This window comes from Lissotriton helveticus, chromosome 1_1, assembly GCF_964261635.1.
Source record: "Lissotriton helveticus chromosome 1_1, aLisHel1.1, whole genome shotgun sequence".
Classification (NCBI taxonomy): domain Eukaryota; kingdom Metazoa; phylum Chordata; class Amphibia; order Caudata; family Salamandridae; genus Lissotriton; species Lissotriton helveticus.
Genome location: NC_136057.1, coordinates 1,455,328,231 through 1,455,351,243, shown reverse-complemented (window position 1 = coordinate 1,455,351,243; position 23,013 = coordinate 1,455,328,231). Strand labels below are relative to the sequence as shown.

The following is a 23,013-nucleotide window of genomic DNA, read 5'->3' as shown; positions in this document are numbered from 1 at the left end:
TGCCCCTTTTCATCCCTCTGAACTGCAGGGCCCCCATGGACCTTGCCGTCTCGTTGTCTTTCTTCAGTTGGGTGAGCTTATCATTAACTGGGGCTCCAAACAGTGTTTCACTGTTGAAGGTTGTGTTCAGGATATTGTTCTGAACCTCAGCCTTGAATCCTGAGATCCTGAGCCAGGCTTGCCTTCTTTCTGTGATGCCTATAGCCATCAGTCTGCTGGATGTTTCTGCCCCATCCAAGGCTGTCTTCAGGCACGAATTGGAGATGCTCTTCCCCTCTTCCACAAGGTGTGATGCCCTCTCACGGTATTGTTCCGGAAGGTGCTTGAGCAACTGTCCCATCTCCTCCCAGTGCTGGTATTGATGCCTATTCAGGAGGGCGTTGGAATTCGCCATCCGCCAGTGCGTTGCGGCGTTCCTCTCAATCTTCCTGCCAGTTAGATCCATCCTCCTGCTTTCCTTGTCAGGTGGGGGTCCAGACGTTGTTGGGACGTTTGCCCTTTTTCTGGCTGTTGCAGCGATTATAGAATCTGCTGTGACGGATCCCTTGATGTAAGCTGGGTCTTGGGAGGAGAATTTGTATTTCTTCTCCGTCCTCGGCGTTACTGATCTGCACGTAGCCGGGTCCTTGAAGGCTTCCTTCCCCTGGTCTGTGATACTCTTGAGCATGGGCAGGAACTGGCTTCTTGTCTGTATGGGGAGCAATGTCTCGAGCAGGAAGTCTGCTTCTGGCTTCTCCTCTTCCATCTTAACCCCATAGGCTGCTGCCGCCTTTCTTACCACCTCATTGTATGCCCCAATGTCATCCGGTGGTGAAGGCCTCGAGGGGTACGTTTCCACCGCCTCCTCTGGGTTTTCGGCCTCAATGTCCTGCCATTCCTGGTCTTGGGCCGTCGAGGAACCTGAGCTGTAGCTTGACTGCTGTTCCCCGTAATCCCCTTCTGTATAGTAGAGGTCTTCCTCCTCTTCGTGCTCCGAAGGTTCTGGGGTTTTCGGGGGCTCTTTGACGTCGAACTCCTCAGGCGCCTGTACCTCAGCGACGGTCGTTGCCGGCTTCGAGGGGATCTTGTAGCTTCTCATTTTTTCATGGAAATCCTTTCTTCTCTGAAGGATGTTCTCCATTTCGGCCTCGAGCCTCTTTCTCTTTCTCTGCATCTCTGCGGCCTGTTCGCCATCGAGCGTTTCGGCCGCCCTTTTCGGCGGCGCCGTCGACATCGAAGCTTTCTTTGGCTCCTATTCTTTCGAAGTCGAAGTCGAGGTCGAAGTCGAAGGCCCTCTTTCGGGTGCTTGCTTCGATGACCTTTGCTTTTCGCTGGTCTTCTGCCGCCGGGAGTCCTTCTCGGAGGATCCGCTGGGCTCTTTTTCGGAGGATGCAGCTTTGGTCGTCGATTTGTTCGACGCCGGTGCTCCTTTCGAGGCTTTGGGCTCAGACTTTCCAGAGTCTGCCTCTGGTTTTCGAGGCCCTGTGGGAGTTTCGGGGTTGTAGACTCTCCTACCTTTTCAGGCGTTTTCTTATCGGTCTCAGCGACCGTGAAGTCATCTGGGCCTTCGGCGATGTTGTCCTCGTCGTCTGTGGAGAGGCCAAGTTCATAAAGTCGGGGCTTGGCCCTTGCCCTGCATCGTGTGATGAGCCGTCCTCTGTCTTTCTCGAACTCGGAGTGTCTTCGGCTTGAAGACGGAGCAGGCGTTGCAGTCTCTGCTCTCGTGGTCGATAGGTAGGCAGAGGTTGCAGACTGGGTGCTGGTCCTTCTGTGCGAACTTGTGGTGGCAGTTCTTGCAGAATTTAAAGGGCGTCTTGTACATCCCTGCGCTCAGGGGGCCCCCTGTGTGTGCATTCCTCGAAGTACGTCGAAGATTTCGAGATTTTCTCCTTTCTTCGTCGTCTCCTCTCTAAAGGTCCTCTTCTCCCGATCTTCTCAGGTCTTCTCGGTTAAAGATTTGCAGTATTTTCTCCTTTCCTTCTCCAAAACTTCTGGAGCTTCACGCGACGATCCAGACCCAACGGCGGAAAAAAGAATCTGAAGATGGCGCCCAAGGGTGGTAGCTTCCGCTGGAAGCACGCCGACGTCACCGAAGGTACACCAAATGGTGGGACGTCGACGCCCACCTGGGCTACGACAAAAAAAAAAAAAAAAAAAAAAAAATACTACGATTCCGGACCCAACCACCAGATTGCGGAATATGCACAGCATAGTGAATACAGAAAGATTCACGCTGCAAAATTCTAGTTATTGTGTTCACATCAAGTAGCCCACCTTAGGGATGGAACAAGCCTTATAGGGAACACGCCTCCTGACTAGCTAATTTTCCCGACTGGCTGGGTGTCAAATGGGCTCAGGGCATGGGGTGGCATTTCCTCTATCTGGGGGAAGCCTGAGTTGAATATCAAAAGGGGCAGAGGCCTCTGAAGCCTCCTGCCTTGACATTCTGATTACTTAGCCATCCTGCTAAGTGACAACACTTCCGGCTAGAGCAGGCATTGTTACTGCCCTCAGAGAGCGTGGTCTCTTCTCTGCAGGGGATCAGAAACCTGTCTGTGGTGGCAGCTGGTCTACACCTGTCAGCCAGTACACTAGAGATTGGTAGGTTTTCTGGGGGCATCTCCAAGGGGCTCTCTGGGTGCATCTATTAATAAATCCATCACTGGAATAAGTGTGGGCTTATTAATATGAAATGTTTGATACCAAACATCTTTTGTTTCAGTGAAGCCATCATGTAGCTGGGGAAATCGTAAATACCAGTGTCCAGCACATGTACTGAAAATGGTTTACCTGTTCACTCGTAATATCTAAGAGTCGACTTGGACATCACAGGAGCATATCTGCTCAAGCAGATATGTCCACACGTGTAGTATAGGGCACCCTGACTTGGGGTTGTATGGCCTGCTGTAGGGGTGACTTACCTATACTGCAGGCAGTGTCTGCAGGCACGGCACACAGGTGTGTTATGTTGCGTCTTCACTGTTGTCTGCACCATGGCCCACAGCTTGCAACAGCAGTTTTGTAATGAGGGGTCCCTAAGGGTGGAACAAGTCATGCTGCAGCCCTGAGGGACCCTCTTTAGCCTCCTTGCCCTAGGTACCAGTGGTATCATTTCCTATTACAATATTTGTGTGGATTTGTTTTTGTAATATTGTGATATATTTCATGTAATTTTATATTCTTGTTAATGTGATCTCTGTACTTATGATATATTATTTTTAACCATTTTTAATGAGGAATAAAATCACATATTGAAATTGCAATTCCATAAGAAAGCTCTGGTGATATTGGTGTGAATAGGGAATGAATGATGTATGAATTATGATTAGAATATCTGATAGAGTCCCAGAGGAAATTTCAATTTGACTGACAGTCTACTTGGTGCCCTGTCCTTTGGTGTTAAGGGGAGCCCCTCTCGTTTTTTTTCTAAATTGAGTTACTATCTGGCCAGATTTTCATGAGCTAGGACATCAAGCTCAGCCACCAGGCTAAAGGTAGCACAGTACCAACAACGAACCACAACGCATAGTTTCTCCATCAGACAAACTGCAATGAGTGTGCTGACCCCTAAGGGCTAACAAGGACCATTATCACAAGTTGAGCTATGCTTTAGGACACTAATTCAATTATTTCCCTGGTGCCAAATAGGAGGTGAGAGAAACTCTCTCTATGCTGAGCATTGGCAACATCCCATTTCCAGCGTGCAATGTCTCCAACACCCATGTCACAGTTTAGATAGGTCGAATGTATGTCGACAGCCTGCAGAAAGCGCAAAACCTAGATGAATAGAGATGACTAGATTTTGTATATGTAGGCAAGTACATTCCACGTGAGAGCAACACATGAGACTCATCTCTAGGGCATATAGTTCATTGAAAAATTTAAATTTTGATCCCAGTGCACTCAGATTGCCAAGTAGCTGATGCTTAATCAACTCTGGTCAATACTGAATACTTCGTAAATGATTCTCGGATAATCTCCCAAGGATCCCATTAATCCAAGTACTCAACATCCTAGGAATAAAATAAATACATTACAATACTCCTGCAACTTAAGTTAAAAAACATCAGTCACCCCCACAGTGCTACTCACCCTCACGGACAACTGCTCTCGGCTGCTGGACAGGAACACTTCTGTTGAGCCCACAGGTGCCTTCGCATTGGGAAAGGTCCAATTCTTGCTCTGCTGGGTTCTTGGACCTGGACTGATGCAGGAGTCTGTCACACAAATATGACAACATTACAAGTTATTGGAGGGCCTTTGCCAGTTGTATCCATCCACAGGGGTTTGTATACAAGGTTATGGATCTGTAGAAAGCCTGCAGGTCACCCTTTTAAGAGTCAATGAGTGAGAGGATACATACTTCCTGAGAGTTTGCAACCTCCCCCTCTGGGAGCTTGAGCCAAAAATGGTAAGAGGATTACACAGCTCCTGTGGTCTGCTCGCTCTGCAACAGCCCCTATGAGGGGGGTGCACATTCCAGAAGGCTTTACTGCACCTTATTTATTGAGGGTCACAGGACTCTAGAGCACCCGTCCCCTGTAATAATCTGAATATGAGAGTTACACTGAGAGACTGCACAACTCCTCCCAAAGGAGTCTGCACATGAAAGGGTTACAGAGCTTCAGAAAGCTATGCTCCCTCATTGGGGGTTGCCTGCTGAAACATTACAAGTCTACTTGTAGTACCATCTACAAGAAGTATGTATGTGACCGGACTACACATCGGAGGAATCGCCGGGTGAGGTCTGGGATACAGGAGAACGACTGTACATGACCCAACTACACATCTCCAAGGAGACACAGATGACGAAAATGAGAATCGCACAGTTGAAATCAGAGGTGCAGCCATCTCTGAGCTGGGACCAGGAGCTGCAGCCTCCCACAGTAGGATAGTGCTACACAGACATCCATATAATCAAGGAACCATGCCACTGCGATTGGCTTAGTAATCCATACTCTCTACCCCCACTATCTACAAGCTGCACTGCTCTCCCAAGAATTCCATAACCTCTACATGATATATTCTCTCCAAATTCTAACTTCCCTCTTCCACTTCGACATGATCTCTTTACTCCTCTCACCGCAAACACTTCACAAGCAGAGAACTTCAAAAGGACATTGACAAGACAGACACGATTATTGCTAAAACAAAACAATAGTCATAGGGCAACCACCAAGACCAAAAGAACAGACTTCCTTACACACTTTTAGGCTTTCAGACTATGAAACACATACCAATTCATGCATTGAGCCAAACTACTCTGGCACCCACGACTATCCACACAAGTAACCTTCAATCGCCACAGTGTTGATTTGAAGAAAGGAGGATCAGGGCATTCTCCGAGATAACCTAAAAATGGCCCACGCAGAGCTGAAAACAGTCTGAAGAACAGCGAGAATATATTGCCTCAAAGTGGAATCTGACAAGGCGTGAGAAAGCACTAAAATGTAGAAAGGAACATGCTATTGACAGGAAATTACAGTAACTTGATGAATAGGTACACATACCTCATGCACACCCTTTCAGCCTAAGGTTGTGAGACAGACAAATCCCTCCATTCATGGTATGATCATGTCACTGGCACACGTTACGTTAGACAAAAATTGCATAGTATAGTTCTTGAGTAGCTGCCTACCCAGTCAACAGTACGTACATGAAGGTTAGATATCTCTTGAGAACCTATCCCCCCCAACACACACGGTCTCAACAGTTTCTACGTTTGAGGGTTACTCATCTGAGAGTTTGTCTGTTTCATGCACCGACTTCAATTTAGTACATGAGGGTTAGTGAGGAATAACCCACAGCAATGACCTCTACAAATGCACTACACATATTCTAAAATTCTGCAACCATGCAATAGTCTGTAGTGGATAAATTACACAGACCTTTGGATCTGCTTTGATAATGCATTTGTACATTGGTGGAACAGGGAGGTTAACAGAGAATGGGGGGTTTCATATTCCTTTATACATGCAATGATGCAACCAATAAAGAAGATTTAAAGCCTGCATGTAAGATGCACCAGAAGACAAAGACATTCAGACATACAGATCCCAATACACACAGTCTGACACACATGAAATCAAGCTAACACACATGTAAGCAATCTGACAGACATACACCTTGACACACACAGCCAAAAGGAGAAAAAACATGAGAAAGAACATGTATGCACTTTTGAAAAAACCCAATATTGCACATACACAAACAGATGCATGAAGGCAAACATGCACCCATGCACACACAAACAAACCTTTGCCTGTGCGGCGAGCACGTGGTCCCCCACTGGGTTCCTGCGTGGACAGCAATGCATGGAAGGCAGGAACACTGTGGTGTTGCCCGGGCAGAAAGGTCTCCTCGATGCTGGGCACTTCTCGCTCTAGTGTCCTCGCTTTACGTGGCACCTTGAAAGGTGCTGGTGGACCTCCCACAGGCATGATGGGTGCTACATCCACATTAGTTTTCAAACGTGGCACGCTCCGATTTGGTGTTCCACTGCAGTAATCCGGTGGTGGGAAAGTCCCAATGCCACTGTCCAGGGTACGTGTCAGAGATCCGCAGGCTGCAGGAGTGAAGAGTAAAACATTACCAAGAGCATAACATGTGAAGCCATCTCGGAGCTTTGAAACTAGCCTGGTTGAACAGGGGTATGGTAAGATGGGATAATAGAACAGACATGAGGGTGAGAAGAGAGGATTCTTAAGAGGAGAATAAGCTAGACGAGTAAGATGAATCTGAGATGAGAAAGTGGGATAGGAACAGAGAGGAAGAGAGAAGAGGAGGATAGGGAGACCGGGGAAAAAAACAAAATGGAACAGGTAGGAGACAAGTGTAGAGTAGATGATGGAAAAGTAGATGACCTGAGGAGGAGCAAAAGATAGCAAAGAGGAAAATACTAGGAAAAAAGAGGCAGAAAAAAATATTCAGAGAAAGAGGGAGGACAAAAAAGGAAGTAACATAAGAGAACAGGGGATGAGGAACAGTATTAAAAATAGTAAAAGTACAGAGGGCAGAAAAAGAAAAAAGAAGCAAGATTCAGGAACAGCTAGCCTGCAAAAAGATGTAATCGGAATCTTAGCCTTTGTATACTCTTTCTATTCCAACAAAAGGAGTAGCAAAATTCTGTAGGCAGAAGAATCTTTCTTCACTGCATTTTAGGAATTCTTTGAAGCAGGCCATTACTATGATTCTAAAGTATTAGCAATTTAGGCAAAAACTGAAAAACGTCATTGTTTCATTTCTTTAAAACTTTTTTTTTTTTTAGTATCCCAGTTCCACATAAAGAGGGCTTTTACAACACACGCCATAATTAAATAGAATCAATACAGGCTCTAAAAACGATACAATCAATAGCAGATATTTACAGTTGTAGTGAAGGCAACATTTTCATTGCAGACTGTTCTGCATATATAAGTTTATTTAAAAATATAGGTCAGGCATGCTTCTTTTGAACAACCTCCAAATAAGAACACAGAATTAAAAAAATATATACCATTCCTTTCATATCGATTTTAAATAGCAGGAAATATTTATTGCGGGGAACAACTTTTGCGTTATCAGTCTCTCCAGAGAAATGTATTACACTAACCATTTTGAAATGTAAAAAAAAAACGTTTCAGCAGCTCCCAAATAAAACTGCAGTTGTTCCAGGTCATGAGTTTTTCTACCGTACGGCAGTGAGTTGCATTATATGGCTACTGAGTTGTACTTTTAGCTTTTCCTGCTACTCATTTCACTTCAGAATATATAAACCTTTGAGAAATTTGACTTAGCATGGAATAAGGAACACCAAACACCTGGCTATTAGTGGATGCTCCTGTGCTGCCACTCCCCTCAAACTCAACTTTGAGCAGAATGCTTCTATTGAAAGCCCTTGACATGGGAGCAGAAACTGCTTCCATATTTTCCATTCAGCATCTTGACATTAAGTGAGAGTAAACATTTTAGTCCATACTGTAGGCCTAGTAAGATTTTGGATTCATATATTGATATAAGAATGTTCACATGAAGAAACGAAAACGTAGCAGTCCCCTATTGATTGAGATTGCACTGGACATTAGTCTGCGACCATGTTGTTTTCAACTTCATATTTATTTTGATTTATGTCTTGTAATTTGCGTTTATGGATTGATGTATTTTCGTTGTCGGTACTGGGAAAGATAAGATTGTCAAAAACTGAAAAACATAATTATGATAAAAAAATTTGAAATAAGAACGCGATTAATACTCAAACACACTGGATTAATGTGTATGTTGTGTTTCCTTTAGATTAATATTGATTAATGGCCAGGTGGGTACTGTATAGACTTTTTGCTGTCTATCTTATCAAAGGCATCTGGAAGGTCCATAAAAGCATGCAGTCGGTACTTTCTTTGAAGAACATATTTCTCAGTTAAACAAAGCTAGTAACTTAACGTATAAAGCTAGACTGTTCCATTAAACAAATAACCGGTTTCAACTGGAATCAGATTTTTTTGTTCAACCCACTGTTTTTAAATGAGTACGAAGATGCATGACAAACAGTTCACCAGACATGCCTATAAATGTGATCATTCTATAACTTTTTGATTCATTTAAGGGCCCTTTTTGAAGCTACATACTATTACACTCCCAGTGCAGCCGGGCATAATAGTTGAAGAAAGAGCACATTTTTAATACAGGTACAGTAATTCTGTCTACTCCATGGTACAATGTTTTATATTACTGACATGGGTAAACCCATCTAGGTTTAGTGCCTTTGAGTTTCTTGCTCTCTCATGTAGTTTAGAAACTGTTGGATTGAAAAATCTGTCAGAGTAATCTTTCGCAGACTTTCAGTGCAAGAGATTACCCTTGGATCTAGTTTGGAGTTATTCAAATAAATGGCTGATTAATCAGAATAATTGGGTGAGGGGTGACGTTTTTAATCGAAGGATTGGGTTTCCTTGTTACAGAGGACACAAGACCCCTTAGTTTGATTTTTTCATTGCTTCGGTGGTGCTCTTTCAGAACTTGGTTTCACTTTATTATCTAACTATGCACATTTCAGAATCATTTATTTCAGATGTAGTTCTAGTAAGAGCTACATCTATCTAATCTTCGATACGCATCCGTTTTCTCGTAGGGAAGGTAAAGAAACTTTACTGATAGAACCTTGAAAACATGATCTTTGGCATACTCTGATCAAACCGTGACAGGTTGAGTTATTTTTCTCAAACCACTCCCACAACAACAAATCCCAACCAAAAACAACCTGCATGTTCCATACACACGGATACCACAGAGGACTACATGCTTTATTGTCAGTTTTCATTATGCTCAATGGACCAATCCATAAAAAACAGCAATAGCTGATGTTCATTCCAAGGCTTTTAGAGGATCACTGTAATAGGGGTGCTCAAAGTAGTCAATACGTAATTCATAAAAATATAAATCAAGTATATTCTTAACTGTTCTTCTACATCTAGTAGGGTTTCTGAGGCTGTCCCCATCTACACAGTCATTGGCTATGGTGACATTCAAACGGACCACCTGTGTCAGCAACATACGCTGTCTTAAGTCAGAAGATTGGTAGATTTGTTACATAAGATAAGAGGTGAAAAACAATAAAGGGTGTCCATATCCGTGATTTTCACATCAAGCTAGCTAGAAGAAGAAATCCAACCATTAGGTTCTCTCACCAGATCGATGAAAGGAACCACTCCTTTCATTTCCGTGTAACTTCCTCTCTTCGTGAGTCTTTGAAAGAAACTTGGCATATGAATACTTTGGTTCATGTGGAACTGAGAGAGAACCTTTGACATGAATTGCTGGTCGGTTTTCATGATAATTCTGTCTCTGTGAACTTGAAAATAAGGTCTGTAAAGTGAGTGCTTGTAACTCACTAACTCTGCGGAGTAATGTTATGGCCACTAAAAAAAGCAGTCTTTAGTGTGACCATTTGTAATGTACCCTTGTGTAATGGTTCAAAAGGTGCCTTCATCAATCTTGTGAGCACCATACTTAAAATTCCACAAGCATGCAGGCACCTTCTTCAGAGGTGCAATTCTTTTTGCTCTTTCTAAGAACTGCTTAATGACTGGCGATGCGAAGAATCTTCTTTCAATGTGATGACTTTGTACGCCACTATTGCTGCTAAAGGAACCTTTAAAGCGGCATAGGTCAGCTTACAATCAAGATGATGTGTTAAGTACTTTAGCACTGTTTTATCTCTAGTGATCTTTTTTAATAATCCTTCTTTTCTGCACCAGACGGAGTATCTCTTCCATTTAGCTATGTAAAACACTTTCTTGTTGTTGGTCTTCTTGAAACTCTTAAGAACTACATTGTCCTTTCCGGTAACTTTAGGTATCTGAATTCTAAGTCTTCAGGAGCCACCCTGCCAGACTTAAAGACTCTGGTTCTAGGTGAAGCGCCCTTCCTTCCTACACTGACAACAGGTCTTGCCTGATTGGTAATTTGAAAATCTTTCCCTGTGATAGTTCTAATAGTTCTGAGAACCATTTTCATCTTGCCCACAGTGGTGCAATTAGTATCAGGGTCATGTTGGTGATCTTGCATTTGCTAATAAACCTGTGAAGTAGTGGTACCAGGGGAAAAGCGTAAGCTCATTTCCCTAACCAATTTATCAATAGTGCATTCCCCATGGACTGGTGGCAATGTTGTCTGGAAGCAAGGTGTTGCCATTTCGCGTTCTAGGGGGTTGCAAACATCTATTTCTGGCTTTCCCCATTTTTTGAAACATTTTCTGAGAGTACTGTTTGGTTAAGTTCTCATTTGTGAGATCACGAGGCTTGTTTGCTCAGTCTGTCTGCCACTATGTTGTCCTTCCCTGATAGGTAGGCAGCTAAGATCTCCATCTTCCTTTGAACAGCCCAGTACCACATTTTTGGGTGCTAATCTTGACGGTGGTAGCGACTGTGTCCCTCCCTCTTTGGTTATGTAAAACGTTTGGTGGTCGTGAAGCCGATTTTCCCCAGAGCTTTTTTTTTTAAAGGCTTTTAAGGCCAGGAATGCCGTTTTTAGTTCCAGGATTTTGATGTGTTGTATTGCATCCCGGTCTTTCCAGACTCCCCTTACTTTGAGATTGCACATGTGTGATCCCCATCCAAACTGTAAGGCTCCTGTTATTATGGTCACAGTTGGGAGTTGGTTGTCTAAATGGCCTTCCTTGTGTTATATGTGACCTATTACACAACGCTATCTCCTCCTCTATCCTTTGCATGGCAACCCCTAGACCATCCCAACTCGCCGTCACCTGTGACCATTGGCTCTTTAGTCATTCCTGAAATGGTCTCATGTGAAGTTAGGTATTTGGTATCAACGGGATGCAAGACGCCCTCATTGCTAGTAGCTTCCCCACCGTGCTGTCAGAGCTTGCCCCTTGCAGTACAGCGGTATCATTTATTAGTGCTACTGTGCTTTTCTCACTGGGGAATACTTTCCCTTGGATTGAATTTATTCTGGACCCTAAGAACATTTTCTCTTCTTATGGTCCAGCGATAACATCTCCATGTGTATTGAGAACCCATGCTGGTAATGCATACTTATTACTTGCTGCATGTGCTCTTTGCATCTTTCGTATGAGTATGCCCTTAATAGCCCGTCGTCAAAGTAAGGATAAACATGTATGTGCTGCCTTCACAGGTGTGCTGCTACTAGGTATTTTTGGGGGGAGTTTTATATAGTGCGAATTAGACCTGAAGGTATCGGAGCGCTTTACATGAGCACCAGTTGCATTACAGACGGACACATTCATTTTTGTTTGGCGCCGGAGGATTAAATGATTCGCCCAGAATCACAGGTAGTTGAGCATACATGCAGAGTCTTGAACCAAATTCTCCAGCTCTGAGGTCGACCGCTCTAGCCATTAGGCCACATCCTCTCCCAGACAGCCAGACACTTTGTAAATACTCTTGGTGTTGATTTTATTCCAAATGCTAGCACTTTGAACTGGCAGTGTTTGTTGTCTACCACTAATCGGAGGAATATCTTGTGGCTTGCGTTCATGGAAATGTGTAAATAAGTGTCCTTCAAATCTCCTGTCGCCAAGTAATCCCCTACTTGTAGGGTTATTATTAATTATTTTATTTAAACAAATTACAGTAATACATTAACATCACACTGTGTGCAGTGCCATGAGATGGTTACAGATTATCTACCATAGGTGTTACACAGGAATTGAACCTCACTTTTAGCGGGGTTATCGTTAAACATACACTCAGCCTTATATAATTGATCGCTATCATCGATTACATTGGGCATAAAAAAGCACTAAAGACCATGGCACCCAGCTAACACGGAAAGGACCTTAAAATTCGGAGTTATATCTCAATCAGACTAGCTGGGTTAAACAGAATCATTACCTTCCGCTGCGCCTGTTGCCTTCCCAACCAGGTAGTGCTGATATAATCCCCAGAAACCTTTAGGATGGTTTTGAGGGGGTAACCGATTATTATACAGTTCAGACTGCATATTACAATACACCATATCTTTAGACCAGTCCGCAATAGATGGCGCAAGCCCAGCGCATCGCAATTCTACGCTTAGCAAGCAGCAAACCCATACCAATCCGTGCATGTCTTTCTGTAAATGCCTAGTGTAGCCCAGTAAGGCCAATAGCGGGTCTGGTGATAGCTTAAGGCCTGTGATATAGTTTAATGTTTGAAAAATCTGCTCCCAGTATACCACACTCCCCGGGCATGACCAGGCGACAGGCATGAACCCCGCCGGGCCAGCCTTGCATCGCTCTCAGTCCGCGGTGTCCCACAGACCATAACAATGCAACCTCTCCGGTGTGTAATAAACTCTGTTGAGAAACTTAAAGTGGATGAGACAGTGTCTCACGTTCAGTGAGACATGTTGAGTAACCTCACAACAGTCCCGCCAAATAGCGCCATCCAGAGCCACCCCCAGGTCATTCTGCCACTCCAACCTAGCCTTGGTGAAATGGGTCCTTCTGCATTCTTATGAGGAGGCTTGAAACAACAGTAGTGGGAGAGGGGAGGGAGCTGCCGCCACCTTTTCGATCTGCAAATGTGGGAGACCCTGCGGGTCATGGATTCAGTGATATGCATGAGAGCTCTGCACCACTCTGTAATATAATTCTAAATCCGGGGCCCCTGGCCCACCATGGAGAAGGGCAATGTGAGGATATCCCATGTAACTCGTGCATGTTTCCCGGCCCAGGCCAGCCGCACAAATAGAGAACGAATGACTTTGAACATGTGCCCAGGGAGCATCATCAGGACGTTCAAAAACCCAAAAAACAAAAACAAATCTCAGAAGTACTACCATTTTCATAAGTGATCTGCGTCCCAGTAATGACAAAAGCAGGCGGATCCACCGATCTACATACTCCTCCAGTCTAGCAATCGCTTTGTCATATTTCTCACTGAGCACCCGCTCCAAGTCCGTATGGAACTGCACGCCTAAATAGCACACCGGGTCAGAGGACAACAGAGGATAATCCAATTCAATAGGCACCATGGCCGGGGTCAAGGGAAAAATAGTGGGCTTAGCCCAGTTAATTTTGAGGCCAGAGAGTTCACCAAACCGCATCACCTCGTTCAGAATAGGGGTTAGATTGGTCCCTGGATCGCTAACATATAAAAGAGTATCGTCAGCCTAGGCCGACACAATGAGATTATATTTAGGGAAATGAATCCCCCTGCGCCCGTGGTATTCCCTTAGGGCGCATGCCAGGGGCTCTGCCACTAAGGCATATAATAGTGGGAATAATGGGCAGCCCTGCCGGACTATAGCGACAGGGGCGCTGTATAGTACTGCCACCAGTTTAAGGAAAACCTCTCCCACCCCATCTGTCTCAGCACAGCATTCATAAAGAACCACTCTGAGTCAAAGGCCTTTTCTGCGTCGAGAAAGACCGCAGCAGCTTTGATTTTAGGCTTCACATGCTCTACCGTCCTAAAGACAGTCCTAAGAAAATATGACAAAGTGCGTCCCGGCACAAACCCAGTCTGTTCTGGCCCAACCAGCAGCGGCACTACTTGGGCAAGCCTGCTTGGTAGCCACGTTCAAAAGTGACAGTGGCCTAAAGAACGAGCATTCGTTTGGGGGCTTTCCTGGTTTCAATAATGTAACTATTAGAGCCTCCCTCATTGAGGGGGTCATCCTACCATCCTCTCCCATCTCTTCGAATAGAGAGATCAAATGCGGAATGAGTAGCTCTTTGAACACTTTATAAAAAGCTACAGTGACATTTTTACGTGTTTAAACATTTGTTAAAAAACTAAAGCTTAGAATTGGCCTAAGTGACCTATCTGCCTTTGGTATTAGGAATCATGTTAAGTTGTTTTATTTGTTTCTTTTCTAGTGATGGTACCAATTCTACACAAACATTTGACAGCATTTCCTCTTCCTCCTTGAGTAGATGGGATGTTTCCTCCTTTGAATGTATCTTTCTTTGGTCTTTTGCATGGAGGTGTCTTGTCTAATTCTATACATAATCCGAATTGTATTAGGTTTAAAACCCACTTGTCTGTGGTGATTTTCCTCCACTCCTGGAGGAAATTTGTTATTCTGCCTCCTACTGGTGCAGAATGTAAAAGTTCTATTTTTGTCCCTTTGTGTGTCTATACTTTTACTGCTGCACTCTTGGATGTTAGATGATTGTCCTTTGTGAACTTTGACAAGTCACTTATTTGCCAGAGAGCCCCTACCCTTTGTGGTTGTCCTTTTCCGCATGGGTGCCTGTGAAAGGACTGTTCTCACTGTTGGTACTGCCAGTTTTGTGACTGTTGTTGACTTGCCTGACTACTTTTCTGATATGACTGTTGGGGACGCTATTTTTGCAACTCACAGCAGCGGTTTGGACGGAGCTTTCCTGATCTCTTCAAAACCCTCCTACCTCTCGCGGAACCCGCTCTGCGGGTCCCGCTTCGTGTGGGGTGTTCACCGGATTGCCAAGAACTCTGACTGTGTCCCACTGAAGGCGAGTGACAGGCGGGGCTGCGAGCGAGAGCAGGTGCTGGGCTGGGACTACCGTTCCCAGGAGCGCTTGCCAGCCCCAATCTAGAACACCTGGGCCGCTCTCCCTGTCTGCTCCTCCCCTTCCCGTATAGATTCATAAATAGATATTCCCACTACCGCTGCGCGGAAGCGCGCGGGAGAAGCCCGGGACAAGGGCGGGCCGTCCGTTGCCGTCAGGGCCGGCAGAGGCTGGGCTGGGCCCCCCCCTCTGATAAGTTCCTTACAAGGTGTGGCTTCTTGTTGACTAAATTGATAAAGTTATTTAACTGGTCACTGGTTTGTCAATCCTGTATATTACCAACTGCTTTCAGGGGAAACTGTGAAGTTTTTATATTTATTGGGTATTTCTTTTTATTCGATCAACAACTGTTATTTACTTAGGTGATACCCTTTTAATCTTTTTAGTAATGTTTAGCTCTGGTCCTAACCCCCTTCCTGATCGTGTAAATACATCTATTCTTGGCCCCCTGGATACATTTTTTGCTAAGGCAACTAAAGAAATTGACCGAGAGTTAGCTTTAGCAGAAAGGAGGGCGGAACGTCGTCTCTCAATTGAGTCCTTAAAGAAACAAGCTCCTCCTCCTAGTAAATCGAAATCACCTGCTAGTATTGCAGAACAAATGGAGTTGGATGCGGAGCTATTTAATACTGATAGCATACCTTTAATTTTTCAAGAAACCCCGACATCACCAAGGGTTTTGGATGAAGCTGTGGATGGTATTATCGACCTGTCCTCAGTAACATCCGATAACCTTATTGATCTTAATACACCCCTTCCCCAGGAGTTAGATTCTCATAATATTAGTACTATTTTACCTCCACCATTAAAGATACAAACTGAGGTTGTGACATTGCGTGCTTCTAAGCCAAGTACCAAAAAAAGCAGAGCATGTGACAACCAAAAGCCTAAAAGCGTGGTATCTTCGCCAGCTAGGAAAAGAAGGAGGAAGGGAGGGAAAGGCAATAATGGGTCTATAAACCCATGGTTGCCTCAACACGTTACAACATCTAAAGAAATTGTCCCACAACAAGTTGGGAACAAAGGTATAGATGAGGCAGTATTAAAACAAAGGGATGTAGATATTAGAAATAAAACTACATCTACAGAAGAAATTTTGGAGGCCATTGAAAGTCTCTTAAAGGCTTTTGTTCTTCCCCTGGTTGAAAGACTTAATAGGATAGACGCAAAACTGGATCGCCTCTTACCAGATGTTACCTCCCCATTGAAAACAACTGAGAATATAAATAAAACCCTAAACCAAGCTGGAAAACCTGAGAATATTCGATTAAGCCAAAATAATTCCCCCCAAAAAAATGTCAGTGATCCAACTAATAAAGAGCGTAGTGCTCCAGTGGGCCCAATCGTTATGACAGTTCCAAAAACAGTAAATAAAGCAAAAGTGCCTTTAGTGCTGGCAAAGACAGTCCCAAATAGGATCCCTGTCACCCAAACCAAATACCCTAGTAGAAGTAAGTCTAGTTACAAAAATATTGTAGATCTACCGCCGGACTCTTTTAATTTTGTCATTGTCTTAACGGGTGTCCCTTCTGTTTCTGAGGGAGTAATTGAATCGAATACCAGTTTAAAAAATAAAGTGATTCACTGGTTAAGTTCGAATAGACCACTACCGCCACATCTGAATGGAGACATAGTCTCAGTTAGAAGATGTCACTGGGTGGGTATACGCCCTAAGGACATAGAAGGTGACCTGGTTATAGTTAACTTCCGGGATCACAGGGTAGTATCCCATATAAGTGATTGGTTTGTGAATACCAGCAATGGGGGAGTGTCAACCCGGAACTTAACATATTTTTATCCACAAAATATGTTACCCCCCGTGAAAGAAGCTCGGTTTTGTCCTGGGTTGGATATTTCCTCCCAATTGAAACACTTAAGGAAACAACCGATCCCTAACAGAAATACTGACTTCCTTTCACATGTGGGCTATCGAGAGGTATACCCTGGGTTAGATAACTATTTTCCTACAAACCCAAAAGAATTTTGGAATATTCCTCTATCAAATATGTTCCATCCACTGACCCCTATGAGTCTCAATGACTGACTGTATCCAATTTTTCCACCATTAATATCGGTTTGCGATGATAAATCCATCTCTATCCCCCTGGACTACGTGAAATGTAATTCTCAGCCGGATAGGAGTAGCGTGGAGGGTACATGTACATTTAAAGAGACAAATAAAGACCTAAACAATGATCAGGAAATAGATGGAGGAGATGATGTTCAACGAAATGAGCTTGCGGGGGGTGAGCAAGCACATTCTATAATGGTAACAGAACAGGAAAAGGTAGAGAAGCAAGAGGAGTCTAGAGACTTTCGTTTAATATCCTGGAATATAGCCGGTTATTCCCGCAGACTGGAGGATCCAGTGTGGTTGAATTATGTTGACTCTTTTGACATAGTCTGCCTACAGGAGACATGGAGTACTGTAGATCAGAGCCTGGATGGGTTCCAAACGCTTACTGTCCCTGCAATACCATCACAATCAGGGAGAGCAAAGGGTGGGTTATTGACAGCGATTTCTGTAAGGCACAAATCAATGCGTGTGAATAGAGTGTTGGAATCACCTTGGTACCAGCTAATTATGATTAAGGACCATTTTCCGTTAGATGTGCTTCTAATTAATTGGTACTATAATATTTTTGACCCCAATGAAACTGGAGTTATTGATAACCTACAAAAGGAAATAGTAAAATTGACAAATAGTGTTTTTCCTTTGGCAATCATATGGCTAGGTGATTACAATTGTGAGTTATGTAAGTTTAGTGGGTCCAGAGTGTGTGGCCTGTTGGACTTAGAAGACCAACCGATGGCCCATTTTAAACATTCTAAACAAGGAGAAGCTCTTAACAGTATTATCTTGAATAATGACCTGTGTGTCTTGGATATGTCCAACTTCTCGGGTTTAGTTAGTATCCCCACCTTTCAAGGTATAGGCGGTAGAATGAGTACAATTGACTTTGCTATGGTCTCCAGGGAGTTCTCCCGTTTTGTAAAAAACTTTAAAATTGAGGTGAACCCTGCTAGTGACCATAATCCCCTAATCTTGAGTTTTGATTTGGCTCTTGGGGAAAAAACGCGCCAAGAACAGCCAATAGTATACAACCAAAATAAGGGTGTTACCGTAAGGTGGGATAAGGTAAATGTAAAGCAGTTAGAGATGGACATTTTTAAGGATAATATAGATCATATAGAAGCTTGCCTGACACCTATAGTTGACCCAACTTACACAATAAAAAGTTTTGAGACACTGCTGAGAAAGGTTGCCTTACGTCTTGTTAAGACAGGGGGCAGTAACCGACACCAAGGCCCCAAATGGTTTGATGTTGAGTGTTCATCTGCCCAAACTTATTTAACAAAGGCTCTTCACCAAGACCCACGTGACAAGGATATGGTTAGGTTGGCCAGAAAGAAATACAGTGATGCCATTAAAAAAAGGAAAAAAGATTTGAGGATTATGGCATGGGATGACCTAGACAAAGCTGCGGCACTAAAGGATAACAGGCTTTTCTGGGAAATAATTAATAGACCTTTTTTAAAAACAGGGGAAGATAACACAATCAGGACACACATCCCTGAAAACTCCTGGGTAGAGCATTATAATAAAATATTTAATCCCAAAGAATTAACTCAAATTGTTACCTTAGAAGATGGTGAATATGATGACTCCAATATTGAATCAGCAAAAACACTTAGTGATTCATTAACAATTATGGAATTGGAGTCAGCTCTCACTAAGGGGGCGGCGCTAAAAGCCCCTGGGCCGGATGCTATCCCCTTAGACTTGTTTAAACATAATCCTAAGGTTTGGTGCCCATTGCTTCTGAATGTTTTTAAGGCGGTAGTGCTAGGGCGGGTACCGTCTTCATGGACGGAGGCTGTTGTGGTCCCTATTTTTAAAAAGGGAGATAAGTCGAATCCAGGATGTTATAGGCCAATATCTTTAATAGATGCCGCCTGTAAATTAATGGGTAGAGTGATATTGGCACGTTTGGAAACTTGGGCAGAATCATCGGGGATTATTGTAGAGTCACAGTATGGGTTTAGAAGAGGGAAGGGTACTACTGAGCAGTGCCTGAATTTAGCACTGATTATGGGCAAGTACATGGGTGCCAAAAAAAGTCCTATTTGTTTGGCATTCATGGACTTGTCCAGTGCTTTCGACACTGTATGCAGGGAGAAATTGTGGTGCATGATGGAGGTTATGGGCTTTGAGGAGCCTTTGGTAACTCTGCTCCGCAGGTTGCATGCTGCCACAACAGTTAGGGTTAGATATGGTCCTGGAGGTGAAAAAACCAGGCATATCTTTTCCACTGAAGGAGTCCGTCGGGGATGTATACTAGCTCCCCTTTTATTTTTGGTTTATACAAACGGTTTAGAAAGTTTCTTGATTGAAACTGGTGCTGATTTTCCTAAGATTAATGGTAAAAAGATCCCAATGTTGTCATATGCTGATGACACTGTGCTAATGACCCTTACCCCCAATAGCATGCAGACTTGTCTGAATGCCTTTGATTTATTTATGGGAAAATTAGACCTTGGGGTCAACTTTACCAAATCCTTTGCCATGATGTGTGGTCAAAAGAATGCCAAAATCCGCAACTTCAAGGTGAGGGAGTTTAGCATAGAGAAAGTTGATAACTTCAATTATCTGGGCAACCTTTTTAATAAAAAATTGAATTGGGAACCGTTGTTGTTAAACAGAGTTCAAAAGGTTTCACAGCTAAATGAGGCTCTCTTTCGTTTTGCCAGTAAGCTAGGACAACGACGTATTGCTGAAATGATATCTTTGTACCAAGCTAAATGTGTCTCTGTTATAACATATGGTGCTGGTGTTTGGGGGTCACAGAACTGCGACAAAATACAGATTATGGAGAACAAATTCTTAAAACGCCTATTATGCGTTCCTTCGGGTACTTCAAATTCTTTCTGTCATGGTGAGGTTGGAATTGAGTTTGTTTGTGATACTATTCATATTGCACCCTTAGTACTATGGTCTAAAGTTTGGCAATCTGATGATTTGAAATTGACGAAAGATATTCTCACAGATTGTCTCAAACTTGAGCATCTTGGGGAAATCCCTTGGCTCCGATATGTCAGAGATACCTTTGATAAAATCGGGCTAGACATTATGTTTAAAAATCCTGATACCTTGAAAAAGGACTCTAAGACTATCATAAAAAAAGCATATAGCCAAAAATTGGGATCCTTGAGAGGGAATGAACAGGTACTACGTGTACAGGGAAAATTAGTGCGCCCATTTTATTTAACATACATCTTGAATATGCAAGGGCGCTTCTATCTTACTAGGTTTCGTCTTGGAACCTTACACTTCCTTTTTGCTTTTCCAAAGCAGGGGGGTTGGAAGGTGACATTACCCTGTTGTCCCTGTAATAATAAAGTGTCACAAAATACCTTACATCTTATTTTATTTTGTACTTTGTACAAAGATCCAAGAAATTCCTTCATTAGACCATTATTATTATCCCTTGGAACGCCTTACTATAAAGAAGGTTATGAATATTTGTTATCATTGTCAACTGACAAGATCTGTAATGCCGTATTAAGTTTTATTAGATCGGCTCTTGCAATCAGAAACCGTTATTGATTTTATTTTGTGTAAATCAGAATTGTGTAACAATGTATTATGATGTCTCCTTCTTTCTTCTTTTTCCTTTTTGAGAGAAATCGTTACTGATTTTATTTTCTATTTTTTTCGTGGAATTATGCAATAATGTATTATGATGTTGCCTTTTTCTTTGATTATTTGGAAATGTATTGTGATTTATTGCTGGTATATTTTTAAATAATTGTATACTTTTATGATTTCCTTTGAGAAATCGAAATAAAGTTATTTGAACGAATGAACGACTGTTGTTACACCTGTTCAGATGTTCTTGGATGGAAGGCCCCTCTGCCTCTTGGTCTTCTGAGATTACTGTTCCCCTACGCATATTGCCTCTGAACAGGAGAGCCCCCATTGACTTCGAGTTTCGTTGTCCTTTTTCAACTGAATCAGATTCTCATAAACCGCACTCCTGAATAGTTGTTCCCCATTAAATGGTGCATTTAGTATGTTAGCTTATACTTCAGGTTTAAAACCTGAAATTCTTAACCAGGCATGACATTGTTCTGTAATGCACATCATCATTTGTCGGCTTGATGTTTCTGCTGCATACAATTCAGATTTTAAACCGGTATTGGCTATGTTTTTGCTAGCCTCCACCAGCTGCCCTCTTTTGGTACTGCTCTAGGAGATGTCTCATAAATTCAACAATTTCCTCCCAATGTGGATAGGTGTGATGATTAAGTAGTGCATTGTAATTTGTAATAAGTCACTGGTTTGCAGTACTCCTTTCAACCATTCACCCCATGAGGTCAATCCTCTTACCCTCCTTATCTGGAGGAGGTCCCATTGTGCTTGGGACGTTAGCCCTCTTCCTAGCAGTAGACGTTCTTACTGAATCTGTGGGAAATGTTCCCTAAATGTAGCTGGGATCCTTGTTAGAGTGTTTATACTTCTTCTCTGCCCTAGAAGGGACAGCCTTACATGTTGCTGGTTCTTTAAATTCCTTATTTTGTTGATCCAAAACACTTGGGAGAATAGATAAAAATTGGCTCCTTGATTATGTGGGCAAGACAGTTTCTAGTGGAAAACATGACTGTTGTCTTTCCTCTTCTAATTGCACCCCCATATCTACATGCTGCCTTATTTATGACCTAGTTATGAATCCCAATATCATCAAGTGGTGATGGTATTGAAGGAGAAGTGTCTACACCTTCTTCTGAGGAGTCGGTTTCCAGATCTTGTCATTGTGTGTCCTGGTATTCTGAAGCCTCAGAACCCTGGTACATTTGTTCTTCCTCCTCCACATAGAAGATATCTTGTTCTTGCACTTGTTGAGATTCAGGAGTTAAAGGGGGATCTATTTCCTCGAGGCATTCGCTCCCTTAATCATTTGACGTTGAAGACTTATTTGGGATGCAAAACTGTGAGAATTTTGTCAAAGTCTTTCTTCTTTTGTAAAAGAATGGCCCTTTTGGCTTCGAGCTGTCATTTCTTTTCCTCCATCTCGGCTGTCTGTTGTTGGTCGTCGAGATTATCATGCTCTCTCTTCTATGATGAATAGTCCTTCGAAGACAACGAGTTCGGCAAACCGTGTTGTTCTGTTTTCGACTGCTTCTGTTTTGACATCCATGTGTTTTTTTCCATCAATTGTCCTTCGATAGCTTGGATTTTTTTGGGGGTCTTTACCACTGCTGTGTCCTTTCCAAAGGATCTGAGGGTACTTTTCTTTCTGGTCATGCTTGAGGTTGTCGGGTGCTTCGACGCTGATGCTGCCTTGGAGGATTTAGATTCAGACTTTCGTGACTCTGGTAAGATCTTCAAGGACAATGTGTCTCTTACCTATGTTCGATAAGTCTTCCTGCCCCCTTGGTCAGTGTCCATAATCTGGATTTCAGTCTTCGTACTCCCATCTGGATCATCAGCGATATTCTCCTCTTCATCGCTGGAAAGGCCCAAGTCTTGTAGAGATGGAGCCAGATGTTGGTCATGCATGGCTTTAGGCTGTTCTCTGTCGCTGTCTTGCCCTCAGAGTCTTTGGGGTGAACGCTGAACAAGGCGTTGTAACCTTCACTACGGTGATCTACCAGCAGGCAGAGGTTGCAGACCCGCTGTTGGTCGTTCTTTGCAAACTTATGGTGGAAGTTTTTGCAAAACTGTAATGGTGTTTTATCCATCACCATGTTCAGGGAGACCCATGCATGTGCATTCTCCGGAACCGTAGCGGAGGACACCTTGTCCTGCTCCCAGAACTTCTCAGGTGCCTTCTTCCGATGACTTCTTCGCTCTGTCAGACTTCTGGCGAATATTTCTCGCTTTTAGGCATCTTTTTCCTTCCAATTGTTGGAGAGCCTACTGCATGCATCCAGAGCAAACGGTGGAAAAAAATAATCTGAAGATGGCGACCAAAGGTGGGAGATTCCAGAGGAACCACAACAACGTCACAAGGGGGCAACCAAATGGAGGCACGTTGACG

The 23,013-nt window shown here is 43.3% G+C and overlaps 1 protein-coding gene across 1 annotated transcript in view; it reads right to left on the bottom strand.

The window, feature by feature from the left end:
- The window catches only part of NCKAP5L (NCK associated protein 5 like), a 107,590-nt gene that overhangs the window by 19,796 nt on the left and 64,781 nt on the right, over window positions 1-23,013 (bottom strand). The window contains exons 10-11 of the mRNA XM_078685945.1: window positions 6,236-6,544; window positions 4,072-4,196 (exon numbers count right to left, since the gene is read on the bottom strand). Coding sequence (XP_078542071.1) covers window positions 4,072-4,196; window positions 6,236-6,544 — 434 coding nt within the window. The remainder of the gene's footprint in view (window positions 1-4,071; window positions 4,197-6,235; window positions 6,545-23,013) is intronic.